This window comes from Coregonus clupeaformis, unplaced genomic scaffold (assembly GCF_020615455.1).
Source record: "Coregonus clupeaformis isolate EN_2021a unplaced genomic scaffold, ASM2061545v1 scaf0612, whole genome shotgun sequence".
Taxonomy (NCBI): domain Eukaryota; kingdom Metazoa; phylum Chordata; class Actinopteri; order Salmoniformes; family Salmonidae; genus Coregonus; species Coregonus clupeaformis.
This window is the reverse complement of record NW_025534067.1, coordinates 32501-52500: the sequence shown is the minus strand read 5'-3', so window position 1 is coordinate 52500 and position 20000 is coordinate 32501. Positions and strand designations below refer to the sequence as shown.

The 20000-nt window shown below is 45.8% G+C and overlaps 3 protein-coding genes and 1 long non-coding RNA gene across 6 annotated transcripts; 3 read left to right on the top strand and 1 right to left on the bottom strand.

Moving 5' to 3' along the window:
- Positions 1 to 3791: 3791 nt before the first annotated feature.
- On the top strand, positions 3792 to 4278 carry LOC121556010. The gene is made up of 3 exons (XR_005998052.2): positions 3792 to 3819; positions 3930 to 4077; positions 4192 to 4278. It is a non-coding gene; the product is annotated as an uncharacterized LOC121556010 (long non-coding RNA).
- Positions 4279 to 5729: 1451 nt separating this feature from the next.
- LOC121565913 (N-lysine methyltransferase KMT5A-like) lies at positions 5730 to 6756 on the top strand. Its single transcript, XM_041876256.2, has 2 exons — positions 5730 to 5916; positions 6094 to 6756. Exons 1-2 carry the CDS (start codon positions 5895 to 5897, stop codon positions 6702 to 6704), a joined length of 633 nt encoding a protein of 210 aa, XP_041732190.2. The 5' UTR covers positions 5730 to 5894; the 3' UTR covers positions 6705 to 6756.
- Positions 6757 to 9004: 2248 nt separating this feature from the next.
- Positions 9005 to 10771, top strand: LOC121565912. The gene is made up of 5 exons (XM_041876255.2): positions 9005 to 9081; positions 9190 to 9356; positions 9479 to 9733; positions 9879 to 10229; positions 10359 to 10771. Exons 2-5 carry the CDS (start codon positions 9297 to 9299, stop codon positions 10656 to 10658), a joined length of 966 nt encoding a protein of 321 aa, XP_041732189.1. The 5' UTR covers positions 9005 to 9081; positions 9190 to 9296; the 3' UTR covers positions 10659 to 10771.
- A 2374-nt stretch (positions 10772 to 13145) lies between these two features.
- LOC121565910 lies at positions 13146 to 15066 on the bottom strand. Of its 3 annotated transcripts, XR_006658923.1 has the most exons (5): positions 14392 to 15066; positions 14090 to 14264; positions 13773 to 13863; positions 13498 to 13664; positions 13146 to 13375 (listed from the first exon to the last, which is right to left on the bottom strand). XR_006658923.1 is itself a non-coding variant. In XM_045216116.1 (3 exons), exons 1-3 carry the CDS (start codon positions 14969 to 14971, stop codon positions 13860 to 13862), a joined length of 759 nt encoding a protein of 252 aa, XP_045072051.1. In that variant the 5' UTR covers positions 14972 to 15066; the 3' UTR covers positions 13729 to 13859. The 3 variants fall into 3 exon arrangements, 2 of the variants coding, with proteins under 2 accessions (XP_045072051.1, XP_045072052.1); XM_045216116.1 differs by lacking the exons at positions 13146 to 13375; positions 13498 to 13664 and having other exon boundaries at positions 13729 to 13863; XM_045216117.1 differs by lacking the exons at positions 13146 to 13375; positions 13498 to 13664; positions 13773 to 13863 and having other exon boundaries at positions 14016 to 14264.
- Positions 15067 to 20000: the final 4934 nt, after the last annotated feature.

Here is a 20000-nt window from a genome sequence, read left to right as displayed (position 1 = left end):
TAACCGTTCACCTGGAAATTGGATGGTTTTCACTAGGAGAACCAGGGACCGGCTCCTGAGTCACAGAAGGCCGAAATGGGTGCTCTTGGTTGGATTGGGGTGGAGGGTCAGACACCCCACATGGTAAACCTCCGGTTTTCACTAGGAGAACCAGGGACCGGCTCCTGAGTCACACATGGCCGAAATGGGTGCTCTTGGTCGGATTGGGGTGGGGGGTCAGACACCCCACTTCCAATTGGACATGGTATCCCGACGGTTTTCACTAGGAGAACCAGGGGAGGGCTCCTTCAGTCACACATGCCCAGGATGGGTGCTCATGTCCAGCTTGGGGGAGACCCCAAGGGGCTTGTGTATTGGGGATGGGGGGTGTCTGGGGTGGGGGTGCACTGCCCCCCAGCTGATTTTTGGCCATGGGGTGGCGCCATTTCGCATTTTAGGACGGATTTCACTAGGAGAACCAGAGGAGGGCTCCTTCAGTCACACATGCCCAGGATGGGTGCTCATGTCTGGCTTGGGGAAGACCCCAAGGGGCTTGGGGGTTGGGGGGGGGGGGGGGGGTGGGGGTGTGGGTACACTGCCCCCCAGCTGATTTTCGGCCATGGGTTGGCGCCATTTCGCATTTTAGGACGGATTTCACTTGGAGAACCAGAGGAGGGCTCCTTCAGTCACACATGCCCAGGATGGGTGCTCATGACTGGCTTGGGGGAGACACCAAGGGGCTTGGGGGTTGGGGGTGTGGGGTGTTGGGGGTGTGGGTGCACTGCCCCCCAGCTGATTTTTGGCTATGGGGTGGCGCCAATTCGCATTTTAGGATGGATTTCACTAATTAAACTAGAGTAGGGCTCCTTCAGTCATACATGGGCGGGTGGGTGCCCATGGCTGGCTTGGGGGAGACCCCCAAGGGCGGGGCCCACCCGGAATCGTCCACAAGGGGGCGCCACCTGTCATTTTAGGACGGTTTTCACTATGAGAAACAGGGGATGGCTCCTGACTCACACATGGACGTGCTGGGTGCCCATGGCCGGGTTGGGGGGAGAACCCAAGGGGGGGGCAAACCCCCCTTAACCGTTCACCATGTAACCGGACGGTTTTCACTAGGAGAACCAGGGGATGGCTCCTGACTCACACATGGGCGTGCTGGGGATCCATGGCCGGGTTGGGGGGGGGAACCCAAGTGGGGGCAAACCCCCCACCCGGATTCGTCCAAAACGGGGCGCCACCTGTCATTTTAGGACGGTTTTCACTAGGTGAACCAGGGGATGGCTCCTGACTCACACATGGGCGTGCTGGGTGCCAATGGCCGGGTTGGGGGGGGGGCCCAAGGGGGGGGCAAACCCCCCTTAACCGTTCACCATGTAATCGGACGGTTTTCACTAGGAGAACCAGGGGATGGCTCCTGACTCACACATGGGCGTGCTGGGGGTCCATGGCTGGGTTGGGGGGGGACCCCAAGGGGGGGGCAAACCCCCCTTAACCGTTCACCTGGAAATCGAATGGTTTTCACTAGGAGAACAGCTCCTAGGGGCTGCCTGCTCTGCCCCCCTGTGGACAGGTTCACTCACTCACACAGACACACCTATTCACTTGTGCCTTCTCCCATTGGTCCAGGGTGATCAGGCCTATAATTTGAGACCATTTGGGAAAAGATTAGAGCTTTATTTCCTTTTTAAATCACACCAGGCAATATGTAATATAAATCTGATTTGGCTGAAGTGCTGGGAAGAACTACTCCACAGTAGATCCACGTTGCCTTTAAACTTTTTTCAAATAGGTTAAATCCTTCCAAAATGTCAAATGTGTGATTAGGCAACCCTATATATATTCTAATGCTGTTACTTTCATTTGAAAAATGTTTAAATGCTGTGTGGATCTTCTGTGGAGTTGTTTTTCCCAGCATTTCAACCTCCCTCCTCCCTGACCCAACAGCATAATGCATGGAGAATGGCATGTTATATATGAACATTCATTTTGAAGACAATTGCCCTCCCAAGGTGTTGTCGCCTAGGCCATTGCATCCTTTTCATTGCCCAACGAGACATTCCGGTGCAGGAAGAACTGTTGTTTGACTATGGGTGGCAAGAAAATATTTTGGTGGAGAAGGATAAGATTTTGGAATGGCTTGACAGCTAGGCCAGTCAGCACGAAATCACCAATAGCTGATGGGACTCAAAAATATCCTTAAACCCCTTTTTAAAATGTAAATCTGTAATTTTGTAATATATTTAGCCATGCATGTTCAACTTAAATTTCAGTTTTGGGTATCTGCACTTTAAAATAAACAACACATTTAAAAGAAAACCTGCATGTTGTTTTTATTTTCATCCTTGTCTATTCAACACACTTTTGGCAGATGCCATCTTCCTAAAAAATGTCTCAGGTGTTGTCAGGCCATTGTTCTGATGTTTGAAGCTCCTCAAGTTGAGGAATTTCACACCTCTGTCTGGGGGTTTCACAAGCCGAAAGGTTTAGATAGGAATTATTATGGGCAGTAGTCTGAATTGTGGCATGGATGTAGCTCAGTTGGTAGATAATGGTGTTTGCAATGCCAGGGTTGTGGGTTCGATTCCCACTGGGGGAAGGAATGAAAAAAATAATTACACAAAAAATATATGCATCCATTAACTTTAAGTCAGCCTGGGTAAGAGTGTCTGTTAAATGTAAAGCACGGTGTTTACCCTGCAGGGTTGAAATCTGACCTCCAGAGGTATTGTGAGGTGTGAAGCTGAATGAGCCATCTCATTTGCGTATGTGTAAATCTAGCCTGAATGGAACATTTTATTGTGGAAAGAGGTTGGGCCAAACTGATTGTATATATACTGACCAAGGCAACAGTATATACTCCTTTTCAGAAAAGAGAATTCAACTGAGAGCAACGACAACACTCTTTCCTTCTGGGAGCTGATATTTTGGATTATTGCTTTTTTCCTTATTCTGCAGAGATTTCTTCGCGATTGTGTTATTACTTAATTCATTTTTCAGCAAGATGGCATCTGCAAATGCAACTGGTTCAAGGTAATTTATCTCTATAATTATTCAATGTATATTACTGTTAGTATGGTGCTGTTATTAATGTTAGTAGTAGGCCCAAAATGAAGCATGACCTAAATTCGATGTGCTTTTGTGTGAGAGCATTATAAGCTTTGAGGCCAGAAACACAATTAAACCACAGTAACATTGCTGTTACTAATGTTAGCAGTAGCTCTGCTAGCACCAGTAATAATAGGTGTGTAAGTATTGACATACTGCTAGTAACTTCATTACATGTACTTACTGTGCATTTACTGTCTTACAGAAAACAAAGAAGGATCCCTCTTGTCTGCAGATTTTGCTTGAAGAACCAGGACAACCTCTCTCTACACCTCAGCAGAGTGTGCATGAAGTTAAAAACAAAACAAGAGATTGTTCAAGAAGTCGCCGCTGCCCGAGATTCCATGATAGAGCATCTTGGCAAAGGCAGGATCTTTGACTACAGCTTACTGAGCTGTATTGTTATACAACAAAGCGCACTCCGAATCCTGATCAAGAAGCTTGAAGAAACGGGTCATATTGTTAAGAACAAGCCAGAAGTCAAACAAGCACCTGTGTAAGCTATTTCTTACACTGATAAAATAATATATATGCAAGTTACATCATATTTCAACTCATTATAACTGTTGTCCAATTATGTTTGATTGTAATATAATATAATTGTTTTTGTTTATCTGTATGATATTTCAGCCAAGTGGAAGTGGCTCATGTGTTGACACCAACTGAAGATGCAGATGCAGATGCTGAATCAGACAACAACACGGAGGATGACCAGTCTGCCTTGTACCAACCGTAAGTAAATACAAATATAAATAATCTCATAAACAACTACTACACATAAGTATATAAGTGAACATGGATGTATTTTATTGATTCTAATCTGCATACCAAATGTTTTCCAGACCAATGAACCAGTCATGGGACAACAAACTGAGAAAGGCAATGCAAATGAGTGGTTTGTACCAAAAGCACCCTCTGGATTGTGATCTGCTGGCTGGATTTGCCAAATATCTCCGCGATGACCACAACATTCCCAATTTCAAACAGGAGGTATGTACAGCAATTTTACTTTAATTTAACTGTTGAAATATTTTAATGAGAATTACTTAATTACAAAGTAGTTATTAACTATGCAACTAACATTATTTTCATTTTCATGTACAGGTTGCAAATGTGTCTAGGTTTTTGTTTTACATGGACTCCACCAAACCTTCCCTGGATTTTGTCAATAAATTGGAGCAAAGCAGGTCCTTTTTACCAAGCTTGCAAACATTGGACAGAAGAAGCAAACAATTGCAAACTACATGAAGAATCTGAAGAGGTTTCTTCGCTACATCACGACGTCAACAAACCTCATCCAGACAGAAAGGAGCTTGTATGAGCAATGCAAGCATTTCCAGGACTGCCTGAATGACTTACAGAAGTCCATGAGCAAGCAGGTGTCTCAGGAAATTACCAGGAAAAGGTGTATATATTTAAATTGATCCTCACGGAAATGTAGTTAACATTTTAAGTGTATATTGTTGTCGTTCTTCAAATCATTAATGTATTATTGTTTTTCTGCAGGTACACACAGATGATGACAGTTGCAAAGACACCAAAAGAATGTGTGGCAGTCTTGGAGGTGGCCAAGAAAGACTTTCTGGGTGTCATTGGGAAGGCCATGAGTGAAGAATCTTTGGATGAACCTGAACAACTGCTCATGCTGTACTACCTGGAGTCTCTGCTCATGCTGAAACATCTCCAAAGGGCTGGAGTTGTAAAAAATATGACCGTAAGTTAACTAATGTCATTTAATTGCTATAATGTTGAATCGTATTTGCTTTTTTGGCATATGTTTTATTGATATGTCACATTTTTTATTGTAGCTGAATGAATGGCTCTCAAGGAAGGAGTGCATCTTGCCAAATGGTGAGAAATGGACTGTCATCGGTGTTAAGCAACACAAGACAGCGACACAGCAGGTGGCAACCGTTTCGTTAGACGAGGAGGAAGATGCTGTAAGTATATTTACCACAATCTGGTTATTGTGAATGAGATTGATTTAATACAAACCTGGTAAATATGTTTTTTTTGTCTACATTTTCAGTGGTTGGATACGTACTACCGACATGTTCGACCAGCTTTTCTTAAAAACTGTGATGACGTGGAAGAAGATGAGAGATTCTTCATTTCCACAGCTGGAAGAGCCATCTACAACCCTTCCAATGACCTACAAAGGTTTCATGCCAAGTAAGTCGAACACTGTTAAGAACAACACTGTTTTTTATCATTACACAATACTTTTATGACAGTATAGTTTTCTAAAACCAAAACGGATTATTCTTGTTCTTTCATCAGATACAAACTCCCCAACATCACCAGCCAGGTAGCAAGGCACATTTTTGAGACACATACCAAAGCCAACTTCACGGATGCAGAGAAGGCACTTTATGCTGACTACTTGGCCCATACAACTGCTACATCTGACAGGCACTACCGCATGAAGACACCACTCAATGTCTGCATGGGAATGAAGCTGATCTCCAAAGTTGCCATGTCCAGTGAATCTGAGTAAGTATTTATACTCATTATATAAATGACCCTTTACAATGTCTTGTAAAGTTGTTACATCTGGCTAACACGTTTTTGTTATTTTCCCTTTTTCAAGTAATGAGACTGCAGGCCCCTCCTCCGCAAGCACAAGATGTAGAACACGAGCTTTGTCCAGCAGCCAAACGTTGGATGAGGCACAGGCCTTGAACCTCTTCTATCAAAGCTTCCCTGTCACAATTGATGGACAATCAATCAAAAAGAAGGACAGACTACTGATTGCAGGAAGGCATGAGAGACACTGCTATGACAAGTGGAGAAACCAGCAAGAGAAAATGAGACGGGATTATGTGATCGGTAAGATGCAGCTAAAATACAATAGACTGAATACAATTTTAACATATTAGGTATTACGAGAAAGTACTTGATTTAGTCACATAACTACGACTGTAAGTAGTCCTGGATAAGGGCTTCTGCTATTGAGTAAATGACATTAATAATAACACATGTATTTTTGTCTTTGCATTGTTACAGCTCATTTCCCCAGAAGAGAACCCACTGCCAGAAAAGCAGAGAAATACATTAAACGGCAGAACTGGGAGAAGAACAAAGTGAAGGTGGAGGATGTCCTTCGTTACTGGCAACCTTCAACCAACATTGACACAAAAAATGAAAACAAAGCAATTGTGAAACTGGTGAAGTCCCAGAAGTGGAAAGGATTGTACATTTCCAATGACCCTGTCAAAGGAAGAAAGGTCATGACAACACGGAAATTTGCTGAAGGGGAAGTCGTCTGTGACTACCACGGTCTCCCACTCTCAGGGAAGCAGGGGAAAGAACTTTTGGCAGCAACAGATGAAGACGAGATGGGGTACCTATATTTCTATAAGGATGTATCAGGGAAAACATGCTGCATAGATGCCAAGACTGTGCCCTGCCCTTGCCACCCAGAGAAGGACACAATTGGACGGAGGATCAACCACTCCAGAAAGAGAAGCAACATTAAAGGTCAGCTTCAGCAACTTGAAGAGGATAGCAAAGTGTGGAACGTCATCCTTTTCATTGCCCAACGAGACATTCCGGTGCAGGAAGAACTGTTGTTTGACTATGGGGTGTCAAGAAAATATTTTGGTGGAGAAGGATAAGATTTGGAATGGCTTGACAGCTAGGCCAGTCAGCACGGAATCACCAATAGCTGATGGGACTCAAAAATATCCTTAAACCCCTTTTTAAAATATACATCTGTAATTTTGTAATATATTTAGCCATGCATGTTCAACTTAAATTTCAGTTTTGGGTATCTGCACATTAAAATAAACAACACATTTAAAAGAAAACCTGCATGTTGTTTTTATTTTCATCCTTGTCTATTCAACACACTTTTGGCAGATGCCATCTTGCTAAAAAATGTCTCAGGTGTTGTCAGGCCATTGTAATCTGGGGGAGGTTAGGGTGGACAAGCCACAGAGTTATTCTAGCTTCGTGTGGCGGTTCATTCAGTTTAACCCATCCGAGTTGTTGCCCTTTTTGACAACATTGGTTTAAAGGTTATGCTCTAACTCTGCTCCTGTTTATTCAATTAGCAAAATTCCTTTTGCCACATGTTCAGGGTCACCTGTAGCTCTACAGATATCAATATGAATACAGTACATGGTCCCCTTCATATCTTAAACGGGACATTTTAACAATACATCTCATGTCAAATTCCATTGTAACTAATTGCCATGGGAAAGCAGTCAAGTCAGCCATCCCATTGATAAATTCATCAAAAACAGTCAAAGGACAGAACATTTTTAATGTATTTGTACAGTAGAGTATCCCAGTAGTGGACTTCATTACTTAAAGCCATAGTGTACATTTTTGTAACAGGTATGGAATTGACTGAATGATGAATTGATGTAATGGTAAAAGACTGAATTTGACTGTGAGCTGACAGCAAGGGAGGAGTTGGAGGTGTGTTTTAGTGGGAGGAGTGTGTTGTGGAAATAGAATGTGTTTGACTAGAGGCTGACAGGCAGAGGAAGGGTGGAGGGAGTGGTCTCAGATGTGTTTATAAGCAGCAACTAAGCAGCCTGGAGCATTGTACTTCCTGAATAGCTGAAGTGATTGTGTAATGGTTTTTATTTACTGTTATTTCACTTTTCAATAATATAGATGGCTCCAGTGCGTTCTCTATTTCGTTCATGTCCACTTTGCTTTAAGGTTGTGGTTGGCTTCAGTCAGCAACGTTCGGAACACTGAGGAGAGGATTCTCCTTTGTAATTGGCAGTGGGGCCGTGTCAATATCAGGCAGGAGCGGTGTCCAGTGACAGGATGCTCCACCCATGTCAGCAGGCTGGACCGGCATATGGACTCCCATACAGAGCTCAACAGAGCACAGAGGAGACGGGCTTTAGAGGAGGTGAAGAGACGTCTGACAATGGAGAGGCTGGCGGCATTGAGGGCGTCGGTCCCTGCCATCCCAGTGGCCACCGATTTTGATATTGTGGAGACTGCGAGGCAAGAAGAAGAGGAGGATAACTTTTTAGATACTTTTGCAGAGGAAGAGGAGGAAGAGGGCTGCACATATGATTACTGCCACTGCCAAGCACCACTTTTGAGGCTGCAGAAAGCTGTGAAAGAGAGGGATGAGGCCCTGACCAAGAAAAGTGAGACCATCCAATCCATTAGAGAGGACAACCTGAAGCTGATCTCTGAGCTGCATAGAGTGAGGAAGAGGTACCAGCTACTGAAAAGGCAGAATGGGATTCTCAGGGTGAGTCCGGCAAAGGAGAGGTCGGCAAAGAGGTCCCTCAGCTTTCAGGCCGAGGCAGACACAGCCCAAGAGGAGCTGCAGCTGGACCAAGTGACAGGTTCAGGGGACCAGACAGAGGAGGCTACAGCGTCCAGATCTGGCAGCAAACTTATCTTCCCGGGCTCTGCCATCAGTAAGTACTGTTTCTTTAAATAGTGGCAAGTATTTGAAACATTTTTTTTTTTTTTTAAACAGCCTGACTGATTCATGTTGCCTCATGAGATTGTATTTATTGTCTAAAATGTTATGTTTCTTTGACAGGTGTGTTTCTTGAGGGATTCAGGAAGACCTGTGAGGGCCCCAATCCAAATTATAAACTAAGGGAAAATTGTGCCGGAAAGATCAAAAGGGTGACGCAATTTTTGAACTACATGGCGAAGGATGAGTCCTACCAATGCAATCTCATTTTCCTGATTAACCATGACAAAATAAGGGGGTAAGCAGAGTTCTTTCTTTTTAGTCTCATCAGCGTTCATTAACAATGCAGTAATTGATTGTATGATTTGTGTGTGTGTGTTTGTGTGTGTGTGTGTGTGTGTGTGTGTGTGTGTGTGTGTGTGTGTGTGTGTGTGTGTGTGTGTGTGTGTGTGTGTGTGTGTGTGTGTGTGTGTGTGTGTGTGTGTGTGTGTGTGTAAAGGTGAAAGACAGCAAGGAAGCCAAGGTGGTTTCCAGAAAGTCCCTGCTGGAGTGCCAGTCTCTTGCCAAGGCCAAGATCCCAGAAGTGCTGAGTACGTATTTCTAAATCTCTGATGTCACTGTTATTACACACATATAAATGTCAGACATGTATAGAGTGCAGTGTAAAGATGCCTGTTATTATTTTCATGTCCCCACAGAAACCTTGGAAGAAACAAGGAAACAGAAAAATCAGTACCAGTTTAATGGATACCTGTGGGCCTACTTTACCTCCATAGACGGCCATAGACCGGGCCTGGATAAGAACATGTTGGTGGAGGAGGTGGAGGAGGCTAAATGTGACCAGTCTGGGATGTATCTGATCAGTGTAAGTCTATAAACGTACACCTGAATGTGTTTATTTGTTTGTTTGGTTGGTTGGTTGTTTTTGGAAACAATTGCAGTCGCCTTTGCGTCATTTGTGTGTTTTTTCTGTTCAATTTCTAATAGGTAGAGGAACACAAAACGAATAGAGACCATGGCATGGTCCAGATGTCGCTGACAAAGGATGAGTACACTTGGTTTTCAGACTTCCTCAAATTCAAGCACTGCCTCCCAGGGGGAAAAAAGTCCCAGCACTTTTTTTTCAATTCTACAAGCACTCAGCTCAAGAACCTGCCTGCCTACCTGAGGGAGGTGTGGAAGGAGATGGGTCTGCCTGAAACTCCTACCTTCACTGACCTGCGGACCTCCATTGTCACTCATGTAAGTCAGATTAGATATGAATAGAAGTATTGTAAGATCCTATTCCACTGCTGTCTGAAATAATATCAAATATTTTTATTTATTTGTGTCTGTGTGTGTGTGTGTGTGTGTGTGTGTGTGTGTCTTTTTTGCTTGTGTCTTACAGGTCAAAAACATGCTCCCGAAGGCTGACAGGGAAAGGGTGGCCAACTTCATGTGCCACGACATCCAGACGGCAGATACATTTTATGCCATCAATTTAAATCCGTCCCAAGCCAGTGAAACCAGGGCACTCTTCGAGGCAGCATTAAAGGGAGAAGATACCTCTGTCACCACCGAGAACCAGGCCTCCACCTCTTCAAAAAGAAAGCGGAAGGCAAGAGAGGAGGACTCCCTCTCCGAGGGGAGCACCACCCCCGAAGAGACCAAGGTGATGTACCAGGAGTCTGGCCCGTCCTCCAGGGACTCGGAGGAGGAAGAGGTCGAGGATGAGGAACGGACGGCCAGACAACCTGTGGTAAGATCAGCTATTCCGACACCACACATTAGATTACCAAATGTGCTTGTACACCATGTAACAGTCAAACGTGCATGTTTTAATATATATATATATATATGTTCTCTTTTGTGTTTGCTGTGCCTGAAGACACCCTCCAAGTTGACCATGCCTGAGCTGGAGCAGTACCATACCCCGAACAAGAAGCAGCTCATCCTCAGGCGCCGCATGGTGGTCGCCGTCAGCCCCCTGCTAGTCTCACCCATCAAATTGAAGAGCAAGTCGCCCCTCACCTCCCCCATTGTCACGATGCAAGGTATGCAGCAGCTGAATTCAAATGAAGACCGACTCAAAAAAGCCATTGCCTCAAGGAGGAGGAAGCTGGATGAGAAGGTTCACAAGGAAAGAGGGGAGACTCTTAAAGACTCACTCACATTTACACTGTTCTGATTTTGTGTTGTGTGGTTTTCTATTTTAGTGTGCTTGTTCAGATCATAAAATGTGTGTAATTTATTCAAACTGTCTAATCTATTTTCCATGTTGGTGTGATTCTTTATAATGTTCCAAGGTTTGCTCTGTTTAATAAAAAAATTTTTTGAGTAATTTATTGTGTTGTGCTTTTTTAAGGTTTGTATTTGGTCTGTGTCACTTATATTGCAAGTGTTGAACCTGCACTGTCTTGTCTTAATTTTTTTTAACCAACATTCACAGACAATAATCTTAATCCATTGTGTCTGTGAATGTTGGTAAAAACAATAATCTTAATTAATTTCTCTCTGTTATTTATCAGAGTGAAATTACTTAGGAAATAGTCCATTTCAAAACCTTCTCAGAGTGTGAACACAATGCAGCTGCCAACTAGGTTTATTGTTGGTTTGAATTAGACTTTTCAGAGGTTTATGTCCTGAAATAATGGTGTTTTTTCCACTTGGTAGCTTCATTTAGCACCTATATCCACTCTATTCTTTTGTGTTCCTTAACTTAGTTTGGTACATTTAAAAATAAGAATGCAATAACACTTTAGCAGACGCTCTAATCCAGAGCGATTTACAGGAGCAATTAGGGTTAAGTGCCTTGCTCAAGGGCACATCGACAGATTTTTCACCTAGTCGGCTCGGGGATTAGAACCAGCAACCTTTCGGTTACTGGCACAACGCTCTTAACCACTAAGCTACCTGCCACCCTAACGCTACTTTTCCCTAGTGCCCTGGTTTCACTGGCTTGGGACGGATTTAAATTGATGGCATAAAATGTATCTGCGGTCTGGATGTCGTGGCACATGAAGTTGGCCACCCTTTCCCTGTCAGCCTTCGGGAGCATGTTTTTGACCTGTAAGACACAAGCAAAAAAGACACACACACACACACACACACACACACACACACACACACAGACACAAATAAATAAAAATATTTGATATTATTTCAGACAACAGTGGAATAGGATCTTACAATACTTCTATTCATATCTAATCTGACTTACATGAGTGACAATTATTTTTTATTTTTTTTTATTTCACCTTTATTTAACCAGGTAAGCCAGTTGAGAACAGGTTCTCATTTACAACTGCGACCTGGCCAAGATAAAGCAAAGTAGTGCAATAAAAACAACACAGAGTTACATATGGGGTAAAGAAAAAAAAACATAAAGTCAGAAAATACAACAGAAAATATATATACAGTGTGTGCAAATGTAGCAAGTTATGGAGGTAAGGCAATAAATGGGCTATAGTGCAGAATAATTACAATAGTATTAACACTGGAATGCTAGATGTGCAAGAGATTATGTGCAAATAGAGATACTGGGGTGCAAAAGAGCAAATTAAATAACAATATAGGGATGAGGTAGTTGGGTGGGCTAATTTCAGATGGGCTGTGTACAGGTGCAGTGATCGGTAAGGTGCTCTGACAACTGATGCTTAAAGTTATTGGGGAGATAAGAGTCTCCAGCTTCAGAGATTTTTGCAATTCGTTCCAGTCATTGGCAGCAGAGAACTGGAAGGAATGGCGGCCAAAGGAGGTGTTGGCTTTGGGAATGACCAGTGAGATATACCTGCTGGAGCGCAGACTACGGGTGGGTGCTGCTATGGTGACCAATGAGCTAAGATAGGGCGGGGATTTGCCTAGCAGTGATTTATAGATGGCCTGGAGCCAGTGGGTTTGACGACGAACATGTAGTGAGGACCAGCCAACAAGAGCGTACAGGTCACAGTGGTGGGTAGTGTATGGGGCTTTGGAGACAAAACGGATGGCACTGTGATAGACTACATCCAATTTGCTGAGTAGAGTGTTGGAGGCTATTTTGTAAATGACATCGCCGAAGTCAAGGATCGGTAGGATAGTCAGTTTTACGAGGGCATGTTTGGCAGCATGAGTGAAGGAGGCTTTGTTGCGAAATAGGAAGCCGATTCTAGATTTAACTTTGGATTGGAGATTCTTTATGTGAGTCTGGAAGTTGAGTTTACAGTCTAACCAGACACCTAGATATTTGTAGTTGTCCACATACTCTAGGTCAGACCCGTCGAGAGTGGTGATTCTAGTCGGGTGGGCGGGTGCTAGCAGCGTTCGATTGAAAAGCATGCATTTAGTTTTACTAGTGTTTAAGAGCAGTTGAAGGCTACTGAAGGATTGTTGTATGGCATTGAAGCTCGTTTGGAGGTTTGTTAACACAGTGTCCAATGAAGGGCCAGATGTATACAAAATGGTGTCGTCTGCGTAGAGGTGGATCTGAGAGTCACCAGCAGCAAGAGCGACATCATTGATATACACGGAGAAAAGTGTCGGCCCAAGAATTGAACCCTGTGGCACCCCCATAGAGACTGCCATAGGTCCAGACAACAGGCCATCCGATTTGACACACTGAACTCTATCTGAGAAGTAGTTGGTGAACCAGGCGAGGCAGTCATTTGAGAAACCAAGGCTATTTGAGGTCCGCAGGTCAGTGAAGGTAGGAGTTTCAGGCAGACCCATCTCCTTCCACACCTCCCTCAGGTAGGCAGGCAGGTTCTTGAGCTGAGTGCTTGTAGAATTGAAAAAAAAGTGCTGGGACTTCTTTCCCCCTGGGAGGCAGTGCTTGAATTTGAGGAAGTCTGAAAACCAAGTGTACTCATCCTTTGTCAGCGACATCTGGACCATGCCATGGTCTCTATTCGTTTTGTGTTCCTCTACCTATTAGAAATTGAACAGAAAAAACACACAAATGAAGCAAAGGCGACTGCAATTGTTTCCAAAAACAACCAACCAACCAAACAAACAAATAAACACATTCAGGTGTATGTTTATAGACTTACACTGATCAGATACATCCCAGACTGGTCACATTTAGCCTCCTCCACCTCCTCCACCAACATGTTCTTATCCAGGCCCGGTCTATGGCCGTCTATGGAGGTAAAGTAGGCCCACAGGTCTCCATAAAACTGGTACTGATTTTTCTGTGTCCTTGTTTCTTCCAAGGTTTCTGTAGGGACATGAAAATAATAACAGGCATCTTCACACTGCACTCTATACATGTCTGACGTTTATAAGTGTGTAATAACAGTGTCATCACAGATTTAGAAAGACGTACTCAGCACTTCTGGGATCTTGGCCTTGGCAAGAGACTGGCACTCCAGCAGGGTCTTTCTGGAAACCACCTTGGCTTCCTTGCTGTCTTTCACCTTTACACACACACACACACACACACACACACACACACACACACACACACACACACACACACACACACACACACACCACACACACACCACCACACACACACACACACACACACACACACACACACACACACACACACACACACACACACACACACACAAATCATACAATCAATTACTGCATTGTTAATGAACGCTGATGAGACTAAAAAGAAAGAACTCTGCTTACCCCCTTATTTTGTCATGGTTAATCAGGAAAATGAGATTGGATGGGTAGGTCTCATCCTTCGCCATGTAGTTCAAAAATTGCGTCACCCTTTTGATCTTTCCGGCACAATTTTCCCTTAGCTTATAATTTGGATTGGGGCCCTCACAGGTCTTCCTGAATCCCTCAAGAAACACACCTGTCAAAGAAACATAACATTTTAGACAAGAATTACAATCTCATGAGGCAACATGAATCAGTCAGGCTGTTTAAAAAAAAAAAAAATGTTTCAAATACTTTCCACTATTTAAAGAAACAGTACTTACTGATGGCAGAGCCCGGGAAGATAAGTTTGCTGCCAGATCCGGACGCTGTAGCCTCCTCTGTCTGGTCCCCTGAACCTGTCACTTGGTCCAGCTGCAGCTCCTCTTGGGCTGTGTCTGCCTCGGCCTGAAAGCTGAGGGACCTCTTTGCCGACCTCTCCTTTGCCGGACTCACCCTGAGAATCCCCATCTGCCTTTTCAGTAGCTGGTACCTCTTCCTCACTCTATGCAGCTCAGAGATCAGCTTCAGGTTGTCCTCTCTAATGGATTGGATGGTCTCACTTTTCTTGGTCAGGGCCTCATCCCTCTCTTTCAAAGCTTTCTGCAGCCTCAAAAGTGGTGCTTGGCAGTGGCAATAATCATTAGTGCAACCCTCTTCCTCCTCTTCCTCTGCAAAAGTATCTAAAAAGTTATCCTCCTCTTCTTCTTGCCTCGCAGTCTCCACGATATCAAAATCGGTGGCCACTGGGATGGCAGGGACCGACGCCCTCAATGCCGCCAGCCTCTCCATTGTCAGACGTCTCTTCACCTCCTCTAAAGCCCGTCTCCTCTGTGCTCTGTTGAGCTCTGTATGGGAGTCCATATGCCGGTCCAGCCTGCTGACATGGGTGGAGCTTCCTGTCACTGGACACCGCTCCTGCCTGATATTGACACGGCCCCACTGCCAATTACAAAGGAGAATCCTCTCCTCAGTCTTCCGAACGTTGTGTACTTGCCTAAGGTGCTGACTGAAGCCAACCACAACCTTAAAGCAAAGTGGACATGAACGAAATAGAGAATGCACTGGAGCCATCTACATTATCGAAAAGTGAAATAACAGTAAATAAAAACCTTTACACAATCACTTCAGCTATCCAGGAAGTACAATGCTCCAGGCTGCTTAGTTGCTGCTTATAAACACATCTGAGACCACTCCCTCCACCCCTCCTCTGCCTGTCAGCCTCTAGTCAAACACATTCTATTTCCACAACAAACTCCTCCACTTAACACACCTCCAACTCCTCCCCCTTGCTGTCAGCCTCTAGTCAAACACATTCTATTTCCACAACAAACTCCTCCCACTTAACACACCTCCAACTCCTCCCCCTTGCTGTCAGCCTCTAGTCAAATACATTCTATTTCCACAACACACTCCTCCCACTACACACCTCCAACTCCTCCCTGTCACTCACATCAAATTCAGACTTTTACCATTAAATCAATTCATCACTCAGTCAATTCCATACCTGTTACAAAAAATGTACACTATGGCTTTAAGTAATAAAGTCCACTACTGGGATACTCTACTGTAAAAATACATTTCAAATGTTCTGTCCTTTGACTGTTTTTGATGAATTTATCAATGGGATGGCTGACTTGACTGCTTTCCCATGGCAATTAGTTACAATGGAATTTGACATAAGATTTATTGTTAAAATTTCCCGTTTAAGATATGAAGGGGACCATGTACTGTATTCATATTGATATCTGTAGAGCTACAGGTGACCCTGAACATGTGGCAGAAGGAATTTTGCTAATTGAATAAACAGGATGTCAAGCCATTCCAAAATCTTATCCTTCTCCATCAAAATATTTTCTTGACACCCCATAGTCAAACAACAGTTCTTCCTGCACCGGAATGTCTCGTTGGGCAATGAAAAGGATGCAATGGCCTAGGCGACAACACCTTGGGTGGGCAATTGTCTTCAAAATGAATGTTCATATATAACATGCCATTCTCCATGCATTATGCTGTTGGGTCAGGGAGGAGGGAGGTTGAAATGCTGGGAAAAACAACTCCACAGAAGATCCACACAGCATTTAAACATTTCTCAAATGAAAGTAACAGCATTAGAATATATATAGGGTTGCCTAATCACACATTTGACATTTTGGAAGGATTTAACCTATTTGAAAAAAGTTGAAAGGCAACGTGGATCGACTGTGGAGTAGTTCTTCCCAGCACTTCAACCAAATCAGATTTATATTACATATTGCCTGGTGTGATTTAAAATGGAAAGAAAGCTCTAATCTTTACCCAAATGGTCTCAAATTAAAGGCCTGTTGGTAATTTCAGTGGAACCATCCAACCCAAGTAGCTATTCAACCTCAAAACTACCTGGTTTTGCTGTACATTCAAAACAGCAGTATAATGTGAAACTTCTTGTGGGCATTTAACAATGACAGAAAATCTTTTCCCAAATGGTCTCAAATGAGCTGTACTCTCAGGCCCATGTGAGAAAGGGTTTTACTAGGTAGGGAGTGTAGAACAAGATGCATGGAGCTCCAGAGGTCACAAGGTCAATGTGGGCCTGCATGGATGTCAGCAGGGCATGAGGGAGAAACCCCCAAGTGAAAAGGTGTGTCTGTGTGTGTCTGTGTGAGTGAGTGAACCTGTCCTACAGGGGGCCAGAGCAGGCAGCCCCTTTCTCCTAGCCTGCTGCACCTCTGGATGACCAGGGAGTGAGCTGTACTCTCAGGCCCATGGGTGAGAGTGTTTTAATAGGCAGAGAGTGTTTAAATAAAGGCATGGAGGTCCATGGAGTGAGCTGTACTCTCAGGCCCATGGGAGATGTCCTTTACTAGGCAGGGAGTGTAGAACAAGATGCATGGTGCTCCAGAGGTCACAAGGTCAATGTGGGCCTGCATGGATGTCAGCAAAAATACCTGTGGGAGTTTCAAAATGACAGAAAGCACTAATTTTTTCCCAAATGGTCTCAAATTATAGGCCTGATCACCCTGGACCAATGCCTGTTGGTAATTTCAGTAGAACCAATAATCTCAAGTAGCTATTCAACCTCAAAACGACCTGGTTTTGCTGTACATTCAAAACAGCAGTATAGTGCGAAATTGCCTGTGGGCGTTTCAAAATGACAGAAAGCTCTAATCTTTTCCCAAATGGTCTCAAATTATAGGCCTGATCACCCTGGACCAATGCCTGTTGGTAATTTCAGTACAACCAAGCAACTCAAGTAGCTATTCAACCTCAAAACGACCTTGTTTTGCTGTACATTCAAAACAGCAGTATAGTGCAAAACTGCCTGTGTGCATTTCAAAATGACAGAACGCTCTAATCTTTTCCCAAATGGTCTCAAATTATAGGCCTGATCACCCTGGACCAATGGGAGAAGGCACAAGTGAATAGGTTTGTCTGTGTGAGTGAGTGAACCTGTCCACAGGGGGGCAGAGCAGGCAGCCCCTAAGAGCTGTTCTCCTAGTGAAAACCATCCGATTTCCAGGTGAACGGTTAAGTGGGGTTTGCCCCCCCTTGGGGTCCCCCCCCCAACCCAGCCATGGACCCCCAGCACGCCCATATGTGAGTCAGGAGCCATCCCCTGGTTCTCCTAGTGAAAACCATCCGATTTCCAGGTGAACGGTTAAGGGGGGTTTGCCCCCCCCCCGGGGTCCCCCCCCCAACCCGGCCATGGGCACCCAGCACGCCCATGTGTGAGTAAGGAGCCACCCCCTTGTTCTCCTAGTGAAAACCATCCTAAAATGACAGGTGGCACCCCCTTGTGGTCGAATCCGGGTGGGGGGGTTTGCCCCCCCTTGGGGTCCCCCCCCCAACCCGGCCATTGGCACCCAGCACGCCCATGTGTGATTCAGGAGCCATCCCCTGGTTCTCCTAGTGAAAACCGTCCTAAAATGACAGGTGGTGCCCCCTTTTGGTTGAATCCGGGTGGGGGGATTTGCCCCCACTTGGGGTCCCCCCCCCAACCTGGCCATGGATCCCCAGCACGCCCATGTGTGAGTCAGGAGCCATCCCCTGGTTCTCCTAGTGAAAACCGTCCGATTACATGGTGAACGGTTATGGGGAGTTTGTCCCCCCCTTGGGGTCCCCCCCAGCCCGGCCAATGACCCCCAGCACGCCCATGTGTGAGTCAGGAGCCACCCCCTGGTTCTCCTAGTGAAAACCGTCCTAAAATGACAGGTGGCGCCCCCTTGTGGTCGAATCTAGGTGGGGGGGTTTGCCCCCCCTTGGGGTCCCCCCCAACCTGGCCATGGGCACCCAGCACGTCCATGTGAGAGTCAGGAGCCATCCCCTCGTTCTCATAGTGAAAACCATCCTAAAATGACAGGTGGCGCCCCCTTGTGGACGAATCCGGGTGGGCCCCGCCCTTGGGGGTCTCCCCCAAGCCAGCCATGGGCACCCACCCGCCCATGTATGACTGAAGGAGCCCTACTCTAGTTTAATTAGTGAAATCAGTCCTAAAATGCGAATTGGCGCCACCCCAAGGCCGAAAATCATCTGGGGGGTAGTGCACCCCCACCCCAAACACCCCCCACCCCCAACACCCCCCAACCACCAACCGTCAAGCCCCTCGGGGTCTCCTCCAAGCAAGACATGAGCACCCATCCTGGGCATGTGTGACTGAAGGAGCCCTCCTCTGGTTCTCCTAGTGAAATCCGTCCTAAAGTGGGAAATGGCGCCACCCCATGGCCGAAAATCAGCTGGGGGGCAGTGTACCCCCACCCCCACTCCCCCCACCCCCAACCCACAAGCCCCTGGGGTCTCCCCCAAGCCAGACATGAGCACCCATCCTGGGCATGTGTGACTGAAGGAGCCCTCCTCTGGTTCTCCTAGTGAAATCCGTCCTAAAATGCGAAATGGCGCCACCCCATGGCCGAAAATCAGCTGGGGGGCAGTGCACTCCCACCCCCAACACCCCCCATCCCCAACACACAAGCCCCTTGGGGTCTCCCCCAAGCTGGGCATGAGCACCCATCCTGGGCATGTGTGACTGAAGGAGCCCTCCTCTGGTTCTCCTAGTGAAAACCGTCCTAAAATGACAGGTGGCGCCCCCTTGTGGACGAATCCGGGTGGGGGGGGGTGGGGGCCCCCCCTTGGGGTCTCCCCCAAGCCGGCCATGGGCACCCAGCACGTCCATGTGTGAGTCAGGAGCCATCCCCTGGTTCTCATAGTGAAAACCGTCCTAAAATGACAGGTGGCGCCCCCTTGTGGACGAATCTGGGTGGGCCCCCCCTTGGGGGTCTCCCCCAAGCCAGTCATGAGCACCCACCCGCCCATGTATGACTGAAGGAGCCCTCCTCTAGTTCTCCTAGTAAAATAAGTCCTAAAGTGGGAAATTGCGCCACCCCATGGCCGAAAATCAGCTGGGGGGCAGTGCTCCCCACCCCCCAACATCCCCTCCCCCAGCCCCCAAGCCCCTTGGGGTCTCCCCCAAGCCAGACATGAGCACCCATCCTGGGCATGTGTGACTGAAGGAGCCCTCCTCTGGTTCTCCTAGTGAAAACCGGAGGGTTACCATGTGGGGGTGTCTGACCCTCCACCCCAATCCGACCAAGAGCACCCATTTCGGCCTTGTGTGACTCAGGAGCCGGTCCCTGGTTCTCCTAGTGAAAACCGGAGGGTTACCGTGTCTGAATGGAAGTGGGGTGTCTGACCCCCCACCCCAATCCGACCAAGAGCACCCATTTCGGCCTTGTGTGACTCAGGAGCCGTTCTCCTAGTGGCGGGTTACCATGTCTGAATGGACTTAGTGCATTTTTGGACAATTTTCCCGGTTTTTTCAAAAATCTTTTAAAATACTTCCTGATGAGCTAGAGGTCCCAAATTTCCTTAACTCCTATAGGAAGACCCTCCTTTCCGCACCCTATACTTTTTTCCCACT